This window comes from Stegostoma tigrinum, chromosome 23 (assembly GCF_030684315.1).
Source record: "Stegostoma tigrinum isolate sSteTig4 chromosome 23, sSteTig4.hap1, whole genome shotgun sequence".
In the NCBI taxonomy this organism is placed as follows: Eukaryota; Metazoa; Chordata; class Chondrichthyes; order Orectolobiformes; family Stegostomatidae; genus Stegostoma; species Stegostoma tigrinum.
The window spans coordinates 20,499,277-20,518,615 of NC_081376.1; the positions used below are offsets into that span (position 1 = coordinate 20,499,277).

Here is a 19,339-nt window from a genome sequence, read left to right on the forward strand (position 1 = left end):
TCATATTTAAAATATCTAGAAATCTTGCAAATAGTTTTCAGTGGGATCTTTGCATGTTATCTGTTTATTTCTCCTGTTGTGTGTCATACTATGCGGTCAGCTCCAGTTGGTGTAAATTTGATTTTGTTTCCTGTCAAGTTGCTGGTGTGTCCTGTTCTCAGGAATACAGTTTCTTGGGAGCAGTGACTAAAGACTTTGAATGAGGCACAGCAGAATTAGTGGTGTATGTCATTATTGTTTTCATGTGGGTAAAGTAATTTTTTTTGGTAAATATAATCAGTATCAAGTTCCTGGAGATCATTTCAACCTCCTTGACCTTTATAAAGAAAGTTGACCTCTGAGAGGCTAAATAGAATGAAAAGAAGGGTCTTGGCCCGAAACATCAGTTTTCCTGCTCCTAAGATGCTGCTTTGCCCGCTGTGTTCATCCAGCTGTACACCTTGTTATCTTGAATTTCCACGAGGCTAAGTCTCCTTGGAGACCCATGCACTAGTTTTCTCTGACACTTGGAAGAACAATGCTGCATTCAGCCATTAACATAAAGAGGAAATGCTGAAGTATGGGGGAATGATTGTATTTATATCACAGAATATTGATATTCTCACCTCTGTCAGGAGATTGTGAATTCAAGTCTCAGTTCAGACATTTGAGCATATAAATCTAAGCTGAACTTCACTAAAGAACTGAGGAAGATGCTGTTTTTCAGATGAGCTGTTACACTGTCTTGTCTGATATTTTGGATGGATGTAAAAGATCCCGAGGCATTGTGAAGTTCTCCCTGATGCAGTGTCCAATTTGTATCTGGACAGTATCACCATGTCTTTTGTGGAGTCTGCCTGTCTGTAAATTGGCTGCTGTATTTCCCATATTATACTGTAAAACTGACTGTGAAGCTCTTCAGGATTCCTGAGGTTATGCAAAATGTGATGTAACTGCAAGTTTGTTTTTTTAAAATAGGTGATCTGGCCCATTCACTTCTTCACAACAGAGAGTTTCATTTCTTTGGGATTTGATATCCCAGTCATGTATTATATTTGGATCACTGAGTTTTTGATCAACTGTTGTGCACCTCCGTGTCTACTCAGGGAAACAAAACGTGATATGAGAGTATCGGTTGCGTATGATAACTGTTAAATTGAATATTTGTCTTCATAGATGATCTAGGTATGTCTGCATGAGTTTTTGTTGTGGATGATGCTGGTGATAGTCGATAGGGATGTCTATGTTAGTGGTTAGTGCCAATCTGATGGACGAGTTACTGCTACTTCTCTGCTTTGTTGATGGATGTTAATGCTGACATGTCTTGTGCCAGTCATCCTGTTGCCAGGATTAGTAATACAAATACATTCTTGTTGCCAGGGCTGAATATTGCAAATCAGCCTTGCCAATGACTTTGAGAACTGTAGATTAAACGTAGCTCAAACAGTCCAGAAATAATAATCTGATTTGGCACAGTGCGGCTTGTTACATTTTCAAACAGGAAGGAACTTAAGAATAATGATGGGACAGACAGTGCTCCACAGTTTGATATTCTGCCAATTGTAGTCATAGAAGTTCATAAATGAAGAATGTTTACTTGACTGAAATACTAGAGGGGGTGGGCCAACATGCCTGGTAAAGATTCCAAGCAAGACTCAGTGTCATGACCTTAGCAGGGGTGAGCTGGGCAGAGCAGAGGTTTGGAATGCCTTGGACCCAGTTACAGTCATTCTACTGTAACTAGTGTTGAGTGGTACAACAGAATTTGAAAAAAGGATTTTGGAAAAGGAAAAGCTGGTATCATAGATCACTGTTGTTAAAAATCTGATATTAATTATTTTACAATAAGCAACCAGGCCAAAATCTTGTTACTTCTTTATCCAGAAAACATAAAGGCACCTTTCAACAAGAACTACTGTCTCCCCTTGGCCAAGAATGCTGCACCCACTTTAAGCATATTGACCTGAGCTATGATTATCTAACTGTGCAGAGATCAAGGGTGAATAATGAGGTTTTCAGTTTGTTTGGCGCAGTATCATATTTCAGAGTACATTGTCATGAGATGAAAAAGCCATTGCAATTCAAAATGTGCTCCAGGATTTTAAATTGAAATACAATGCCTCATGTGAACTGTGGATATCTGCAGGAGGAATTCCAGGCCACTCACTGATGAAGTGATGGAAAATGGTGCCGTTGTGGTCATATTACTGGACGAAAAGTAATCCGAACGTCAGTATTAATGATCCAGAGACATGAGATCAAATCCTACCACAGTTGCTGGAGAGGTTTCAATTGATTCACTGAGTAAAACTGGAACAAAATTGTAGGCTTCGTTAATAGAGGCAAGACTACAGATTGTTCAAAAATGCATCTTTTTCTCTAATGTCCTTCATGTTTCACTAGTGCCCTTCAGTAGAGGGAATATGCTGTCCTTACCTGGTTTGGTCTACATGTAACTTCAGACCCACAGCAATATAGTTGATTCTTAGTTGCTTTTGAAATGACCAAGTAATCAACTTGATTGTATCAAACCATTCATAGAAACAATGAATAAGACTAATAGCTGTTCAACCAGATGGCAACTACCTAGGACCATTAAAAGACAAAGACATACCCTGTCTTGTGAACCCTGAATGTTTTCCACATTAACATCGGGGGATTGACTTGGGCTAAAAATTGGAAAAGCTATCCAAGAGACTAGTCAACAATACCTGACAGGGTTATACCTACAAAAACATGTTTTGCAGTCAATATCACAGACTCTTCATTCATCAAATCTGGGTATGTCTTGCCACTCTGCCGGGAAGTGAAGACACTGTGGTTTACAGTCAGTAGAGAATGAGAGTGGTCCCCAATGTTGATTCCAGACCTAGTGAAGTCCAATGGAATCATGTCAGACATGGTCACTGAGTCCTTCTGATTACTGCATACTGCCCTCCATCCTTCATGTTGAATGCCATTTGGAAGAAGCATTGAGGTTCACCAGAGAACAGAATGTAGTCTGGATGGGAATTTCACTGCCCATTGTCAAGAGTAACTCAGAGGCACCAACACAAACTGAACTTGCTGAGTCCTGAAGGACATAACTGGCAGATTAAACCTGTGGAAGGTGATGAGAAAATGAACATGGGGGAAGAAAAAAACCTCATTGACCTTGTCCTCACTCATCTATGTGCTGCATTTGTTGATGATATTATTGGGAGAAATGACTACTGCAAAGTTATCTTGGATATAAAGAGCTATCTTCATACTGGGGTTTGACCTCATGTGTCTGGATCATTAGCTGTGGATTTTTACATTACTAATTCAATAACATTGCACTATGGTACTGTACTCCATTGTACTTGTGGCATTGCTATTGTGCTCATTAGAATAGATGTAGAATAGAATGCTCGGCTCAAAAATTGTCATTTGTGAAGTGATATGGGCAGAATTATGTGTACTTACAATCTGTACACTGGTTTCGCGTATTCCGCTCTCTCTACCATTTCACAAATCTAGAAGACAAACCTGATTCAGTGTTTGACTGGCCTTAACGTGAAGGAAACATTCGTTCAAGACTGGCTTTTTTGGTGCTCCAGCAATACTCAAGAGGTTCAATACCACCCAGGTCGAAATAGTCCACTTAATGATCCTCTACTTTATAATTTAATCTCCCCACACCAGTGCATGGTGGCAGTAGTGTGTGCCATCTGCAAGAAGTACTGCAGAGACTCTCCTTCAGTAGCACCTTTCAAACCTGTGACCTTTACTGTCTAGAAGATCGAGTGCAGCAGATGGTCCAGTATTTGAATAAGAGTCCTTTTTTATAATCAAAAATAGTTCTGCAAAATGCCCGGAAATTTCTTTTAATGTGCTTTTCCTGAGCTATAGTAGTGATAGCCACAGTGTGTGTGTTAAACAATAGCAGGAATTATCCCCTCAGCAGTTGGTATTTTTAGAAAATAAAGGCAGTAAAAGAATTTCTTTTGTTTTTGTCAAAATAGAATCATGTGGTTGTTACCTAAAAATAGCAGCCAGGTTTGTTAGTTAATAATCTGATTTGGTTGGAGACCATATTCTAGTGTAAACTGAATGAAAGATTATTTTCAGAAAAGATTTTTCACCCAGTACAGTTGCCGATTATTTTTAACATGTGTTGGTCTGGTCCAGAAGTGAGACACTAGTGTTTAAAATTAAAATGGATTTTTGAATATCTCATGTACGTTGCCAATGTTCCTTTTCCACATCAACAATCAACCTTTTGTCAATGCGGCACTGTCACAGTATTGTGTTTAAGTTTTTGACAAGATTGATCATGGCAGTAAACATTTATATAATGTGTAGCTGCGCCTTGAAATAACTAAATTCATTGTACGACAGGTATTTTATCATTGAAATTGTAGCGATTGCATGCAAGCATAAAACACAGTTTGTATTCAACAAAATTCCATAAGTAGCAATGAGTTGAATAATCAGTTCATTATCATTTGGTTGAAGAAAAAACGTTGGCCAAATGTGTTGGAAGACTTTTTTTTACCCCGAGCAAGTAGCTCAAATCTAGGTTTGTTGCCTTAAGTGAAGGATAGTATAACCGTTCCTCAGCATTCCCTCGTAATCTGCTGAAGTTTGAATTTACAACGTTCTAACTCAAATGTGGTGTGGTGGTGATGTCCCTTCCTCCAGGCCAGGACGTGTGCTCCAGAGGTGTGTGATAACAACGCCTACCATGTTGATTTAAAAAAATCTAACTCGGGTGTCTTCTGTCAACCAAGGCAAACACACTAATAGTTTGTTGCACTTTGTATCGTGACTACTCTTGATTGAATTAATCTGATTGTTTGTTTAATCCCTGGAACCCCACTGCTTTCTCACAATCTGATTGTTGGCTAGTAGTCTCAGACCCTTGGCGTTCTGGCCAAGCAACTTTTAGTTCACCTGAATTTATTTTAGGAAATCAATATTCTCAGCAACAGTTGACGCAGACTTTGAGCCGTCCTCCTTGACTTAATGGCAGTGGACCGGTTCTTTGTACTGTATGCCTAATCAAAGGGGCAGCAGCCTTGGAGACTCAGCACTAGGTTGGGTGGACAACACAGAGGTCGGCAAGTGATTTCTGGGTGCTCCATTTAACTAAGTTCAAAAATTAAAAGAAAAATAGGGGCAGAAGGTCGAGGGGAAAATTCCTCTGTGGATGTCAGGGCCAGTGCTGGCCTGACGTTACTGCCTGTGACCATGGAACCTCTGACCTTGTTGACCCTTTGGATTGTCATTTCAGTTTGGCTGGTGACGTCTCCATGCTGCAAGGCACACTATGCCCAGCATTTATCTGTACTCATCCAAGCCCAGTGAACCCCATGCACGGCACACACACCTCCAGCAACATTGTAGCATGCTTCCTGGTAGAATGCCCCTCAGAGGGTCATTATTTCATAGATAGAGGGCATCCTACCATTGAATCTATGCTGACTCTGTAAAACAGCCAAGTCAATACCATTCCCCAACTCTGTCTCCATAACCCTGAAAGTTCCCCGAAGTGGCTAACCAATTTTCTTTTGAACTTGTGAATTGTCTTCATGTTCAGCAGCCTTATAAGCATTGAGGGCCAAGTCACGATTGTGCACTTTGTACAATTCTTTTCCCTCACAAGGCACCCCTCTCTCCTGTCCAAAACTCAGATTTGTATTCATTTATTGTACATATGCCTTACCTAAACCTATCACAATTGTGTATTCCCCTATCATATCCTTCCAGAACCTGGTTTGTTCCAAGGAGAATAGCACCAGCTTCTCCAATTAATCTTGTCAAATTCTCTCATCTCTGGACCATTCCAGTAAATTTCTTTTGTACCATCTCAAGAACATTCACAAATTGCTTTCGTGAATGATAGGTAAGGAGACAGAAAGCTGGACACTGTAGCCCAGTTAGCCTAACATCTATCATTGGGGGAAAAAACTAGAATCGCTATTAAGGAGGTACCAACAAGACATTTAGAAAACGACAACCACTGTGAAAGTGAAATCGTGTTTGACAACTTTGAGTGGATGTGAAAGCAGTGTGAGTAAAAGGGTACCTGTAAATATAATGGTATTTGGGTGTTCAAAGGTATTCAGTGAAGTGTCACTAAGAGATAACAGCTCTTTGCATTAGGGGTGGCGTATTAGCACAGACAGAGGATTGTCCAGCAGGAGAGGGTGAAATTCCATTTCCAACTGTAATAGTGGAATTCTACAGGAATCAGTGCTAGGATCTCAACGTTTATGATCTACGTGAATAAGTCAGATGAAGTGACTGCCTACATCGTAGCCAAATTTCCTGATGCTCTGAAGATGGGAAGGAACAGTATTCACATTTGATGAGGAACCAAAAAGCCTGCAAGTATAGATTAAGTGGGTAAAAATTTGGTACTGGGGCATAAAGTGGGGAAATGTGTACACTTTAGCCGCAAGAATAGGTAAGCAGAATGTTATTTCAGTTAACAGAGACTGCAGAAGCTGTGGTACAAAAACAAGCGTTTGATGCAGGAAGTAATTAGGACATAAATGGAAGATTACTTTTCGTGCATGATGTGGAGGTGCTTCTGTTGGACAGGTGCACACGAACATGAATCTATGGGGTGAATTTGTATTTGCAGATACCTTTTATTTTGTTCAAGGGGCACACAGTTTGCAGATGGTCAGACAATGTGGAGTTTCGTGGATTCCTACTTTGGAGGTAGAGCCAGTCTGGCTCTGGGCTGGGACACGTGCGGATTCTGGGCAGGGCCTTTCATCTGGCATGCGCTGTCTGACCTGGAGTATTGCCTCCACTTTGCACTGATGGGGCCTATGGTTCTCGCAGGGCAGGGACTTGAAGGGAGTTTGGGGATTTGCACGTACGTGTTGGTCAGTTGGGGCCTTCTGGCTGATTGAAGATTTGACAGCATCTTAGGTTTGTTTGGCACGACTTCATTGGTGTGATCCTTTTGATCTTTTGTTGATTCTGTGTCTGATGCTGCCTCTCTCACTAATACCTGAAGAAGGCATAAGACTCCGAAAACTTGTGTTTTCAAATAAACCTAGTGGATTATAATCTGGTGTCGTGTGACTTTTAGTGCAAACTGGCATAAAGGTTAAAGTAGGAAAGCTTTACTTGCATAGGCTTTAGTGATACAGAACCTAGAGTACTGTGTAAAGCTTTTGGTTTCCTCTTACATAAGAAGAGAGAGCCTCACATTGTAAACAAGTCATAGAAAGTTCGTTAAGCTGATTTCTGGAACAGAGGATTGTCTTATGAAGGGAGGTCGAGCAGTTGGACCCACGTTTATTGGAGCTCAGAAGAAAGAGAGTTGATCTAATTGAAATAGAAGATTCTGAAGGTACACACAGAAAGCATATTTCCCCTTGTGCGGGAATCTAGAAGATCGTAAGACCGTTCAAAAATAAGAGAGGGGATCAATTTAAAATGCAAGTGGGGAGGGATTTCTTCTCTCTCAGATCTTTAGTCTTCTGAATTTTCTTCCAAACAGATCTGCGGTGGGTGGGTATCTTTAAGGCAGATTTTATTTTTTGATCTACAGTGGAAGTATCAGTTATTTGTTGCAAGTTACAAAAGTGGAGTTGAGGCCTTAATGAGATCAGCCATAATGTAATGGAATTGCAAAATTATGGAGCAGTCTTGATGGACTGAATGGCCTACTCTGATATTATGTTCTTTTAGGGTCTGGTAGCCAAAGCTGGAGAAATTCTTTTGTTATGACTTCTGTAAAGGCTCAGCACAACTTCCAGTTTTTAATGTATTTTTACTTTTTTTTGAGCCTAGGCTCCCATTTGCTTTTCCAATTGTTCTCTCAGCCACCTTCATAAATCTGAACCTGCGAAGCCCTGTGTCCTTACACTGCCTTTAGAACTGTGCTGAGCTAAGTCAGTAGCACCTCTTCTGATCCCCTCTGCTAATATTCATCCTCACAGGCTTCTCTGTATTAAATTTCATCTATTTGTTTTCTCATTTTGTTCGCTCATTTTGTGTTGCAGTTGAATGGCATTATCTCCACTGTTTGCCATGCTTCCCAAGTCTGGTATTATCCACAAATTTTAAAATTTTATTAAGGTCCAAAGATGTTTCAGTCAACTTTGACTATGACCAGTGTGGTGTGAGGTAGGCCGAGGAGGTGGCAGTGTCTCAATGATGTCAAATTCATGATTGATGTAATTTGGCAAGAGAGTAATTCCATTCTGAGAGCATACTTGCAGTTGCTGTTATTGCGAACCATGTTTCTGCTTTATTTGTCCCTCAACTTCCTTTGATGAGGTAAATGATTGGCTGTATTGTGGTGATACCACGTCAGATTTTGTGAAGCCAGTCGTGGGATCTGAGTGGATGTCCAGTTATGAGTCACTGGATAATCAACCCGTATTCCCATATAAGTTCACCTGCTGAAATCTGGCTGTTGTAAACTCAGGATTGTTTACATCCTGTTTCTCAAATGATTCTTTGGTATCTGTTAAATTTAAATGATTAGCACAAGTGCTTGTTTAATTGAAAGCAATTTTAATTATTTTTAATTTAATGTGCGTTTAATAACAGGTGCATGTTGTTAGAAGGATGAAATGGACTAATTGTTTTGCCTATGACAGGAACCGGGACCTGCTAAAGTTGCAGTTACCAGCAGCAGCATACCAACTGCTGAGAAGGTCCCAAGCACGAGGTCAACACTCTGGCAAGAACAAGAAGAACTGAAAAATAAAGAGCTCCGTGTCATCAGCCCCACGATGAAAAGCCCTTCGGAAAACCAGTCTTCCATTGTCCCATCTTCTGAACCGCCAGCAGGACTGAAAGAAGGTTAGAGGATATCGATGGGGAAAAATGTGGTCAGAATTTGTTGTTTATTAATTCACAGAATGTGAGTGACACTGGCTAGGCCAGCGTTTATTACCCATCTCTCATTGCCCGGGGGGCAGTACAGCATCAACCATATTGGTGTGGGTCTGGAGTCACGTGTAGGCTAGACCAATGAAGGGTAGCAGTTTTCTTCTGGGTTTTTCTGACAATTGACAAAGGATTCATAGTCGTCGTCAGGACTGTTAATTCCAGATTTTTATTGACTTCAAATTTTACTATATGCCACGGTGGATTCAATCTCAGAAATTTTCTTTGTGTCACACCTCACTAGAGTAGTGTGCTGAAAATCAAGCCCTGCTATTCCCAAGATCATCACAAAAGTTAAGATTTTAAGATAAATCATAGAATCCCTGCAGTGTGGAAGCAGGCCAGTCAACCCATCAATTCCACACCAACCATCTGAAAAGCCTCCCACCCCACCACCCTATCCCTGTAACCATGTATAAGTTTGGAGAAGTCCCCAGTTTACCTGACTTTCAGACCCAGATTGATGGAGAGGTTAACCTAGGTAGTGGACAAGGATTCTATAATCCCTGTATAAAGGCTCCTTTGATCAACACATATGCATACAGACAGACAAAAACTGATTAAAAAATACATTGGTGTTAAGGGTGGAGGGAGACGCTGGGAAAGCAGTTCAGTGGCCCCTATCTACATGCTCCACTGAGTTGGTCTTATGTTGATCAGAACGCTGAGCCGACCTTTTCCAGGTGTTTTCACTAGTAAGTTGGTTGGAGGCACAAGGTGACTGATTCACACTTTTTAGAAAGGTCTCGGGCTTCTTAAATAAACCATGGTTTACAGGAGTTGCTGAAGAAAAAGCTTCAGGCTCAGAGTGAATTTTATTGCAAGGAACAGAGAGCTAGTGAAGGTCTGAAGGCTTCTCACTATCTTATTCACAGACCCAAGCTGTTAAGCTATCTGAGAACCAATCACATAAGTTAGCAGGCTAACTTATCTAATCCACAGACCACTCAACTTCAAGTCACTGGTTGAATCTCCAGTTGTACTTGGATCCAACTCGTGTGTAAACTACACTTTACCTACTGCCTGAACAAGCTGCTGTGTAAATGACCCTTCCAATGAGTGTCAGGTTTCTTGCTTTCAAACTCTGCAATAATCTTTGATTTTTAAAACAGTTCTTTTCCCAAGCTCTCTGATGACGGGTCTGGGCCCGAATCGTCAGCTTTTGTGCCCCTGAGTAGCTGCTTGGCCTGCTGTGTTCATCCAGCTCCAGACTTTATTATCTTTTCCCATTTCAGTCCACATTCAAAGCTGCAGAAAAATTAAAGTGCACAGTCTTTACAGCTCATCATTACTCATGTGATTATTGGTCAGATTTCTGAAGGCTTGTATTTTAGAACTGAACCATTTTCCATGTTAATGTTGCATGCCTAATAATTAGGAACAGTGTGAGAACAAAGTTTTTTACAAAAAAACTCAAACTGTGCATGAGAATATTTCTGCAATTTAACATCCCAGAATTGAACAGTTTGTAGATGTAGAGAGCACTTGTGTAAAATATACAGCTGCAGTTAAACAGGTTGTACATTTTAAGCAAGTCAACTTGCCAGAAATCCTTCTGGTAATATTTATAAAAATGTTTGAGAAAGTTAAACTGCAGAGGAGTGATTTCAAAAACAGTGGAACAGATGATTGGAACGATTAGTAAAATGATTAATCATTAACAATATGCAGAGTAAAATATAGAGGCAGTTGATTGCTAATCCCTTGAGTTCAGTCAGATCTGTAGATGAACAATTTGGATTGTCCCCAGGCAGTGATAGAATCTCTTTTGACAGGTGTCTGTTCAAAATTGATTGTGTTTTAACAGAACAGGTCACCTCTGTTTTCATCCAGCTGGAACCGGTCTAGTCACTGAGTACAGTGACATCATTGAAATTTCTGAGCTTTGCTCCGACACAGCACAGATCTACTTTCAGGTTTAAGTAGAATGCCCAAATGTTGTTGCCTACTTTCTTGTCCACATCCCATTGTTCACAGCTGTGATTACAGCTGACTTGTTATACAGGAACATTAGGTTATTTTTGCATCTTCTGCCGATATTTGAACAATGTCGAGTGCAAGTAGAATTGTTTGAGTAATGTACATGCTTGATGAGACCAAGGGTGCTGGGAGGTGCCTTTTTCTTTTAAATATGGTAGAGTTGAAGCATGGTTTCACTGTCCACATTGCTGGGGGTCGTGGTTCTGTTGTAATTCCTAGTACATGTCTCTCTGATTCTAAATAAGCTCTGTCTTCTTCCTGAATGGCAGCCCAGAGTGTGGTTGATGTTAATGAGGTGGATAGCCAACAGAAGAAGCGTGTGGAGAGTGGCTACTTTTCTCTGGAGAAGCTGAAGTCTGAAACAAAGCAACTCATCACACCTCCAAGAAGCAGCATCACCAGCAGGTACAGTTCCTCTGAGAGTTGCATGGTAATACCATGCCACTCTACCTTGTACAGCGATCCTTTCCCTTCTCCAGGTAACCTTTACTGCAGCAGTTCTTGTGTTAGCCCTTCCCAGAGCTCCTTCGATTCAGAGACCAGTGGTGCCACGCTGTCGAGCATTGCAAGTTCAAGCAGCAGGGTTGGGGAAGGGTCAAGCCATTCTCCAGCTACACGAATAAATCTGGACTATGCCAAAATGGCAGATGTCCCAAAAGCCAAGAGGATCAGCGACAAACAGGCCTTCCAAGCAAATAAGGACCAGGAGCAACGGTTTCGTACCTGCAGTCCTGGCAGAGCGGAGTTGACACGTTTGTTTGGGACAGAACGAAGGTAAGACACTGAAGATGGAGGAAGTTGATTTTTGGATATTATCTGTCCCTTATTATTACATACCAATCTCAGTGGTGCAACAGTTTCTGACCATGGTCTGGCATTAAGCCACTTTTCTTCAAATTTCAAACAGAAACTGAGTCTGAAAAGATTTGGCGACTGGAATACAACTGCATTAAATTACAAATTGATTTTTATCAAGAAAATACCAGAATTAGAAGGGGCTGTAATAAATGATGTTCAAACATGGTGTTCCTACTTCCTGATGCTTTTTGAATCTTGCATGTGATTTAGATGACTGCTTCTTACAATTTCTGTAATCTCTTTCTTTTCCATGTGTAATTCTGTAATGAGATGGTAGGTTAGAACTTGTTTAAGTACTGACCACATTGAGGTCTTGGGCGCTGTCCCTGTGTTGTGTGCTGTGACTGCCATGTTCAGTCCCCATTTGTAAGTTTGCTGGATCCAATCACAGCTTGTGCATGCTACTCAACGCACTGATATTCCAGGAGCATTGTTAGTGCTGAGTCCCTGATCTGTAAAGGAGAGCATTTTGACCTTCTGCTCTATCGCTGCTGGTGTACTCTTACTTTTGGTGTCAAATAAGCAGTTGTCAAACACACTTGACAAAGTACTTTGAAGAGACTAAGAAAGTTTTAATTTATTCACCCATCTTCCACATTCTGTTATACTTTGTTATACACGTTTCATACAACAGATGGCAGAGTATCGGGCTTCTGGCTGCCAGTCCTCTGACCTTAGTTCAGTTAATTAACAGGTTTACGTTTTGATCTAAAATTGGAATGCAAGCAAATGCGACATATTGTGCTGCTGTGTAACTGTTATTCGCCTACTGATATGATTATTTTTAAACTGCTGTGCTTTCTGTTTAACCAGAAGAGATATTTACTGTTCATTGCCTGCGTGGACCAACAGGCATCTTGGAGGAAACTGACCTGAAGGAAGAACGTGCATTTGTGTAGCATTTTCACAACCGCCATGTGCCTCAGTGCTTTCTAGCCAGTGAAGTACTTCTGAAGTGTAGTCGCAGAGGAAATGTAGGAAAAGAAAACAGCTGATTTATGCACAGAAAGCTCCCACAAACATCAATGTGCCAATGACTAGCTAATCAATTGTCTTTTGTTGATTGAGGGAAGACTATTAGCTCGCACAGAGATGATAACTCCACTGCACTTCTTCAAAATAGTGCCGGGGATCTTTCACATCTATCTGATCAGGCAGACAGGGCCTTAGTTCAGTGTCTCAGCCGAATAATGGTACTTCTGATTGTACAGCACTCAGTTAATACTGCAACCTTTTTTTGATCAAATGAGTCGAATCTGGAAGTTTGTTACTCAAAGAAAACAGAGGAGGCCTAATCGCTGTCTTCTGAAAGTGACTGTAAAGCTTGAATTCTCATAGGCTTCAGAAAACCATGGCCTGCACGTTTTGCTCCATCTGAAATGCACACGTGACTGGTGTGTGGCTTTGTCTGGGATTTTTGCCTTTTTGCACTCAGATTAAGTTTGCAGTGTGTTTGCTAGCCATGATGATACCTGTAGGGATGTGCATTTGGGTTGGCACTTCTCCGAAACAGCAGCCCCAACAACCAACTTGTTTAAAGGCCACCTGAATGTCACCCCTCAACCTCTTGTCCTCCAACCAGCCCCTCTGGGGCTATTATTTCCAAATCATTTGGATTAAAAATTAAACCCATGACAGTCTAATGAAATCTTGAATTCAGGCACATGATCTTTGATACCAATTACTCCATTGCAAAAAATTGTGCCTATTACATGTGTAAACAAACCAGAAAACCACCGCAAGGGTATTCTGTAATTAGAGTCTCCATAAAGTTTCTAATTTTCTTCGCTCACTAGACCACATGCTGAGCTTGAAACGTGGCCACGCATTCATATTGGCTACAGCTCCCATAGCAGTAACTGCCAGCCACATTCCCTGAGCCTGACAGAATGTAATGCTGAACAAAAATACAAATTGCTGGAAAAGCCAGGATGTCTGGCAACATCTCTGAAGAGAAATCAGTTAACCCTTCCTCAGAACAGATGGTAGCCAGGAAAGTGTTGGTTTATATGCAGAAGATAGGGTGGGGGTGAGTTATGGGGGGGGGTAAGGGAGTAAGGAGTTAACATTAGGTGGAGATAGAGCCCAAAGAGAGAGAACAGTTGGACAGACAAAGGAGTGCTGTTGTTAAGTGGATAATTATCTGGCTAGGAGAGTGAATAGCTGTTAATGGACACTGTTAGAGGCCAACAATAGGTAGTGTGTAACGGCAGACTGTGATAACAAGGCTTGGTGCGTCTGTGTGTGTGGTGGTGGGGGAGGTGGTATGATATGGGAGAGCTCAGGCCACTTTAACACACCACCCTGTTCCCTGGCCGACATCTCTGTCAGGCTTGCTGCAGTGTTCCATTGAAGTTCAGTGCAAACGGGAAGAACAGCGCCTCATTTTCTGCTTCGGACCCTACAGCCCCCTGGACTCAATATCAAGTTTAATAATGTTAAGGACTGAACTGTCCCAAGTCCTAGGCCCCAAACCCACACACCAGGCCTTGATATCACATCTGATGTAGGGTCTAGGCCCGAAACGTCAGCTTTTGTGCTCCTGAGATGCTGCTGGGCCTGCTGTGTTCATCCAGCCTCACATTTTATTATCTTGGATTCTCCAGCATCTGCAGTTCCCATTATCTCTTGTTACCTCACAGTCTGCCTTTACACATTACCTATTATTAGCCACTAATAGTCTCCATTAACAGCAATTTATCCTCCTAGCCAGATCATTATCCACTCTTGTCTGTCCCAACTTTTCTTCTCTCTCTTTGGGCTCTATCCCCCTATCCCCGCTCTCCACGCGACCCCCCCCCCCCCCAACACCCCACCTCCCTGTCATTTACTCCTGACCTCCTCCCCACCCTCTGTGTTGAATATAAACCAATGTTTTCCTAACTACCTTCAGTTCTGAGGAAGGGTCACCAGACCGAAAATGTTAACTCTAGTTTCTTTTCACAGATGCTGCCAGACTTGCTGAGCTTTTCCAGCAACTTCTGTTTTTGTTTCTGATTTACAACATCCACAATTAGAACATAGAACAATACAGTACAGGCTGTTCAGCCCATGATGTTGTGATGATCTTGCTCTAAGATCAAACTACCCTGCATACCCATACATTTTCTATCATCCATGTGCCTATCCAAGAGTTGCTTAAGTGTCCCTAATGTATCTCACTCCACTACTACCGCCAGCAGCACATTCCACACATCCACTACTCCTTCGGTTTTTAGATCATATTGGTGTGCCATTTCCCTTTTGAAGAAGAGTGCCTGTCAGTCAATACAGGGGTAACAAGCTGTGGAGCTGGATGAACACAGCAGGCCAAGCAGCATCTTAGGAAAAGGAAAGTTGACATTTCAGGAATGCAGGGGAGTGGGTTCTGCTGTTTCGTCAACTTTCAAACTTCTAAACAGTCAGAGATGTCAGATCCTGTGATTTAAATTTTTTAAAATGGCAGTAATGGCTGATGGGGCTTTTTTGTTTAAACACTTACCTTTGCAGAATAGATCCCCATGAATCACTGTAACAAAGAAATCTTGTGTATATGTTACACTGCAACATTAAATATTGACAGCATTTTACATTTGCCTTTTAAGAATGTTCCCAGAATACTCTTCAGCAGCCTTCCACCAGTGATCACAATCTCTCTAAAATGATGTGCAATTTTCACGCTTTCAGGACACTCACCAATATTTGAAAACTGTGTGCTACAGGAAATAAAATTTTCTTGCAGCTCTCATAATTGGGACTTCAGTCTTGGAAGAGGTACGTGTGTGCATTACACCTGAGACCTACAGACCGATTCAAAGGCCACAAATTCTTGTTGCAAAGCATTTTGTGACCCAATTTGCACCTCCCCAGGGAGACAATAGTCCAACTGAGTAATCTTACTGGAGATTGGAGACACTGGACAAAAGGTTAGCCTTACTTTCTGAAAACGCAGTAAGCCTTAAAAGGATTCCTGGACTGTACACACTGAGGTCTCAGTTGTAGCACTTTGGTTTTCTTTATAGGCTAACCAACTTCTTCCATGATTAAAGCAAATGCACATTACATCCCTGAGAGCTAGGCAGAAGTTTAGTTGACCAGTGACAGCCATCAAGTTTGACAGTGTCTACAATGAGAAAAAATAAGATGGAATTTTGCCAGTGATACTGAGTTTGCCATTGTTTTATGGAAGGGTGTAACTTGCTCAGCAGGTTTTGCTGGATTTTCACCTTGAGGGCAACCACAGTGCAATAACACTGTACAATCTGACTTTCGAACGCTGTTTAAATTGTCATTAAGGAAAATTGCTGTTGATTATTGGCAATCTTTAACCTTGTTCTGAAGATTCCCCTTGAATGTGTCAAAACTCTCCTGAAATAGATTTTGGAGTGACTGACCTTAGCTAAAGATCATTCTGAAATACCTCTTTGGCTTTCTTTGGGAAGAAAGTGTGTCTGCACTGTTTTTATTGATTTTTTTCTTTCACAAAATTAGAAAAAGTCCTGATTCCATTTAAGTAATGGGCTGAACTGGTTCATCAGGACAGTTAGGCAGAGCAATCCTTTTTAAATTCATTGTGCTAATACATATTGTTTACATCAGAAACAGTCAAAAGATCCCTTGCACTTTGATTGTTGTGAACCTGGACCTGTGGGATCTGTAACTTAACGTTCACAAATAAATTAGTATCACTCCTAATCGTGTTCAGATTTAATCAGAGACTCATACAGCATGGAAATGTTCCAATTTGTCCACACCAACCAAACATCCCAATCTGATCTAGTCCCATTTGTCTGCATTTGGCCTCTATCCCTCTAAATCCTTCCTTTTCATGTACCCATCCAGACACCTTCTAAATATTGTAATTTTACCAGCCTGCACCACTTTTTCTGGCGGCTTGTTCCATACATGCACCGGCTTCTGGTGAGAACATTACCCCTCAGGCCCTTTTTAAAATCTTTGCCCTCTCACCTTAAACCTGTGCCGTCTAGTTTTGGACTCCCCCACCCTAGGAAAAAGACTTTGGCTATTCACTCTATCCATGCCGTGCATTATTTTATAATCCTCTGTAAGGTCACCCTTCAGCCTTCAACCCTCCAGGGAAAAAAAATTCTTTTAAATTTTGTCATTTTTAAAATGTATTCTATCTGACAGCGCAGGCCGTTTATTCTGCCAACACTGCGAACCACACTGCATTGAATAGTGACAAGTGACTCCCGCCTGACCCCTTTAATGTGGGTCTTTACATATTACAGAAATGGAAAGAGAAAAATGCAGGGAATAGGAATAAATTGTCTTCTCTCCGCTTCGAATATTTTTAAGGCAAAGGCAGATAGATTCCAGATAAGGGGAGGGGTGAAAAGTTATCTGAGGGAAGCAGGAATATCAAGCAAATCAAATCAGGCCTGATATTATCGAATGGAAGAGCAGCACTGAATGGCTGAGTGGCTTCCTCTTGTTCCTAATTTGTATGTTCATTTTGTAGAAGGCTGTCCGAAGCTTGACTATGAAAGGCAATGTCTAGAAGCATTTGTTCACAATGAGTAGTGGAGATCAGAAACTCTTCCCTGTCATGCCATCCCTCTTTGCAGTGTCTGGTGTGGAGAGAGAAGAACGAAGAAAATTACAGCACAGGAACAGGCCCTTCAGCCCTCCAACCTGCACTGATCCAGATCCTCTATCTAAACCTGTCGCCTATTTTCCAAGGATCTGTATCCCTCTGCTCCCTGCCCATTCATGTACCTGTCTAGATACATCTTAAATGATGCTTTCATGACCGCCTCTACCACCTCCGCTGGCAGTGCGTTCCAGGCATCCACCACCCTCTGCGTAAAGAACTTTCTACACACATTTCCCTTAAACTTTCCCTCTCTCACCTTGCAATCGTGACCCCTAGTAATTGAGTTCCCCAGTCTGGGAAAACGTTTCTTGCTATCCACCCTGTCTATACCTCTCATGACTTTGTAGACCTCAATCAGGTCCCCCCTCAACCTCCATCTTTCTAATGTAAATAATCCTAATCTACTCAATCTCTCTTCATAGCTTGCGCCCTCCATACCAGACAACATCCTGGTGAACCTCCTCTGCATCCTCTCCAAAGCAACCACATCCTTTTGTTAATGTGGCAACAAGAACTGTATGCAGTATCCCAAATGTGGCCAAACCAAAGTCCTATACAACTGCAACATGACCTGCCAACTCTCATACTCAGTACCCCATCGGACGAATGAAATGTGCCGTATGCTTTCTTGACCACTCTTATCGACCCACCTTGCCACCTTCAGGGTACAATGGACCTGAACACCCAGATCCCTCTGTGCATCAATTTTCCCTAGGACTTCTCCATTTACCATATAGTTCGTTCTTCAATTGGATCTTCCAAAATGCATCACCTCGCATTTGCCTCGATTGAAGCCCATCTGCAATTTCTTTGCCCAACTCTCCAGCTGATCTATATTCAGCTGTAATCTCTGACAGTCCCCTTCACTAACTGCTACTCCACCAATCTTAGTGTCATCTGCAAATTTGCTGATCAGACCATTTTATACCTTCCTCCAGATCATTTATGTTTATCACAAACAACATTGGTCCCAACATAGACCCTGTGGAACACTACTGGTCACAATTCTCCATTTTGAGAAACTCCTGTCCACTACAACCCCCTGTCTGCTGTTGCCCAGCCAGTTCTCTATCCATCTAGCTAGTACACCCTGGACCCCATGTGACTTCACTTTCTCCATCAGCCTACCATGGGGAACTTTATCAAATGCCTTACTGAAGTCCATGTATATGACATCTGTAGCCCTTCCCTCATCAATCAACTTTGTCACTTCCGCAAAGAATTCTATCAAGTTGGTAAGACATGACCTTCCCTGCACTAAACCATGCTGCCTATCCCTAATAAGCCCATTTTCTTCCAAATGTAAATAGAATGTATCCCTCAGTATCTTCTCCAGTAGCTTTCCCACCACTGACGTCTGGCTCACCGGTCTATGATTACCTGGATTATCCTTGCCATCCTTCTTGAACAAAGGGACAGCATTAGCAATTACCCAGTCCTCCAGGACCTCACCCGTGCTCAAGGATGCTGCAAAGATATCTGTTAAGGTCCCAGCTATTTCCTCTCTCGCTTCCCTCAGAAACTTGGGATAGATCCTATCAGGATCTGGTAACTTGTCCACCCTAATGCCTTTTAGAATAGCCAACACTCCATCCCCACCCCGTGCTGACTTGACCTAGAGTAATAAAACTTCTATCCCTAACCTCGACATCCATCGTGTCCATCCTTAGTGAATACTGACACAAAGTACTTATTAAGAATCTCACTCATTTTCTCTGACTCATCGCATAACTTGCCTCCTTTGTCTTTGAGTGGGCTAACCCTTTCTCTGGTTACCGTCTTGCTCCTTATTTATGAATAGAAAGATTTGGCATTTTCCTTAACCCTGTTTGCTAAAGATGACCTCTTTTACTCCTCTTAATTGCTCATTTCAGATTGGTCCTACTTCCCTGATATTCTTTCAAAGCTTCGTCTGTTTTCAGTCGCCTCGATCTTATGTACGCTTCCTTTTTCCTCATTGTCAATCTCACAATTTCACCTGTCATCCATGGTTCCCCAATCTTACCCTTTCTGTTACTCATTTTCACAGGGACATGTCTG

General features: G+C 41.7%; 1 protein-coding gene across 7 annotated transcripts in view; it reads left to right on the forward strand.

The window, feature by feature from the left end:
• LOC125462154 (myosin phosphatase Rho-interacting protein-like) overlaps positions 1–19,339 on the forward strand; it is a 184,718-nt gene that overhangs the window by 105,568 nt on the left and 59,811 nt on the right. For 5 of the 7 annotated variants that reach the window (XM_059653974.1, XM_059653972.1, XM_059653976.1 and 2 more), the window contains exons 6-7: positions 8,574–8,778; positions 11,115–11,619. In XM_059653974.1, the coding sequence (XP_059509957.1) occupies positions 8,574–8,778; positions 11,115–11,619 (710 nt within the window). The remainder of the gene's footprint in view (positions 1–8,573; positions 8,779–11,114; positions 11,620–19,339) is intronic. The other 2 variants (XM_048551775.2, XM_059653975.1) reach the window with 2 other exon arrangements.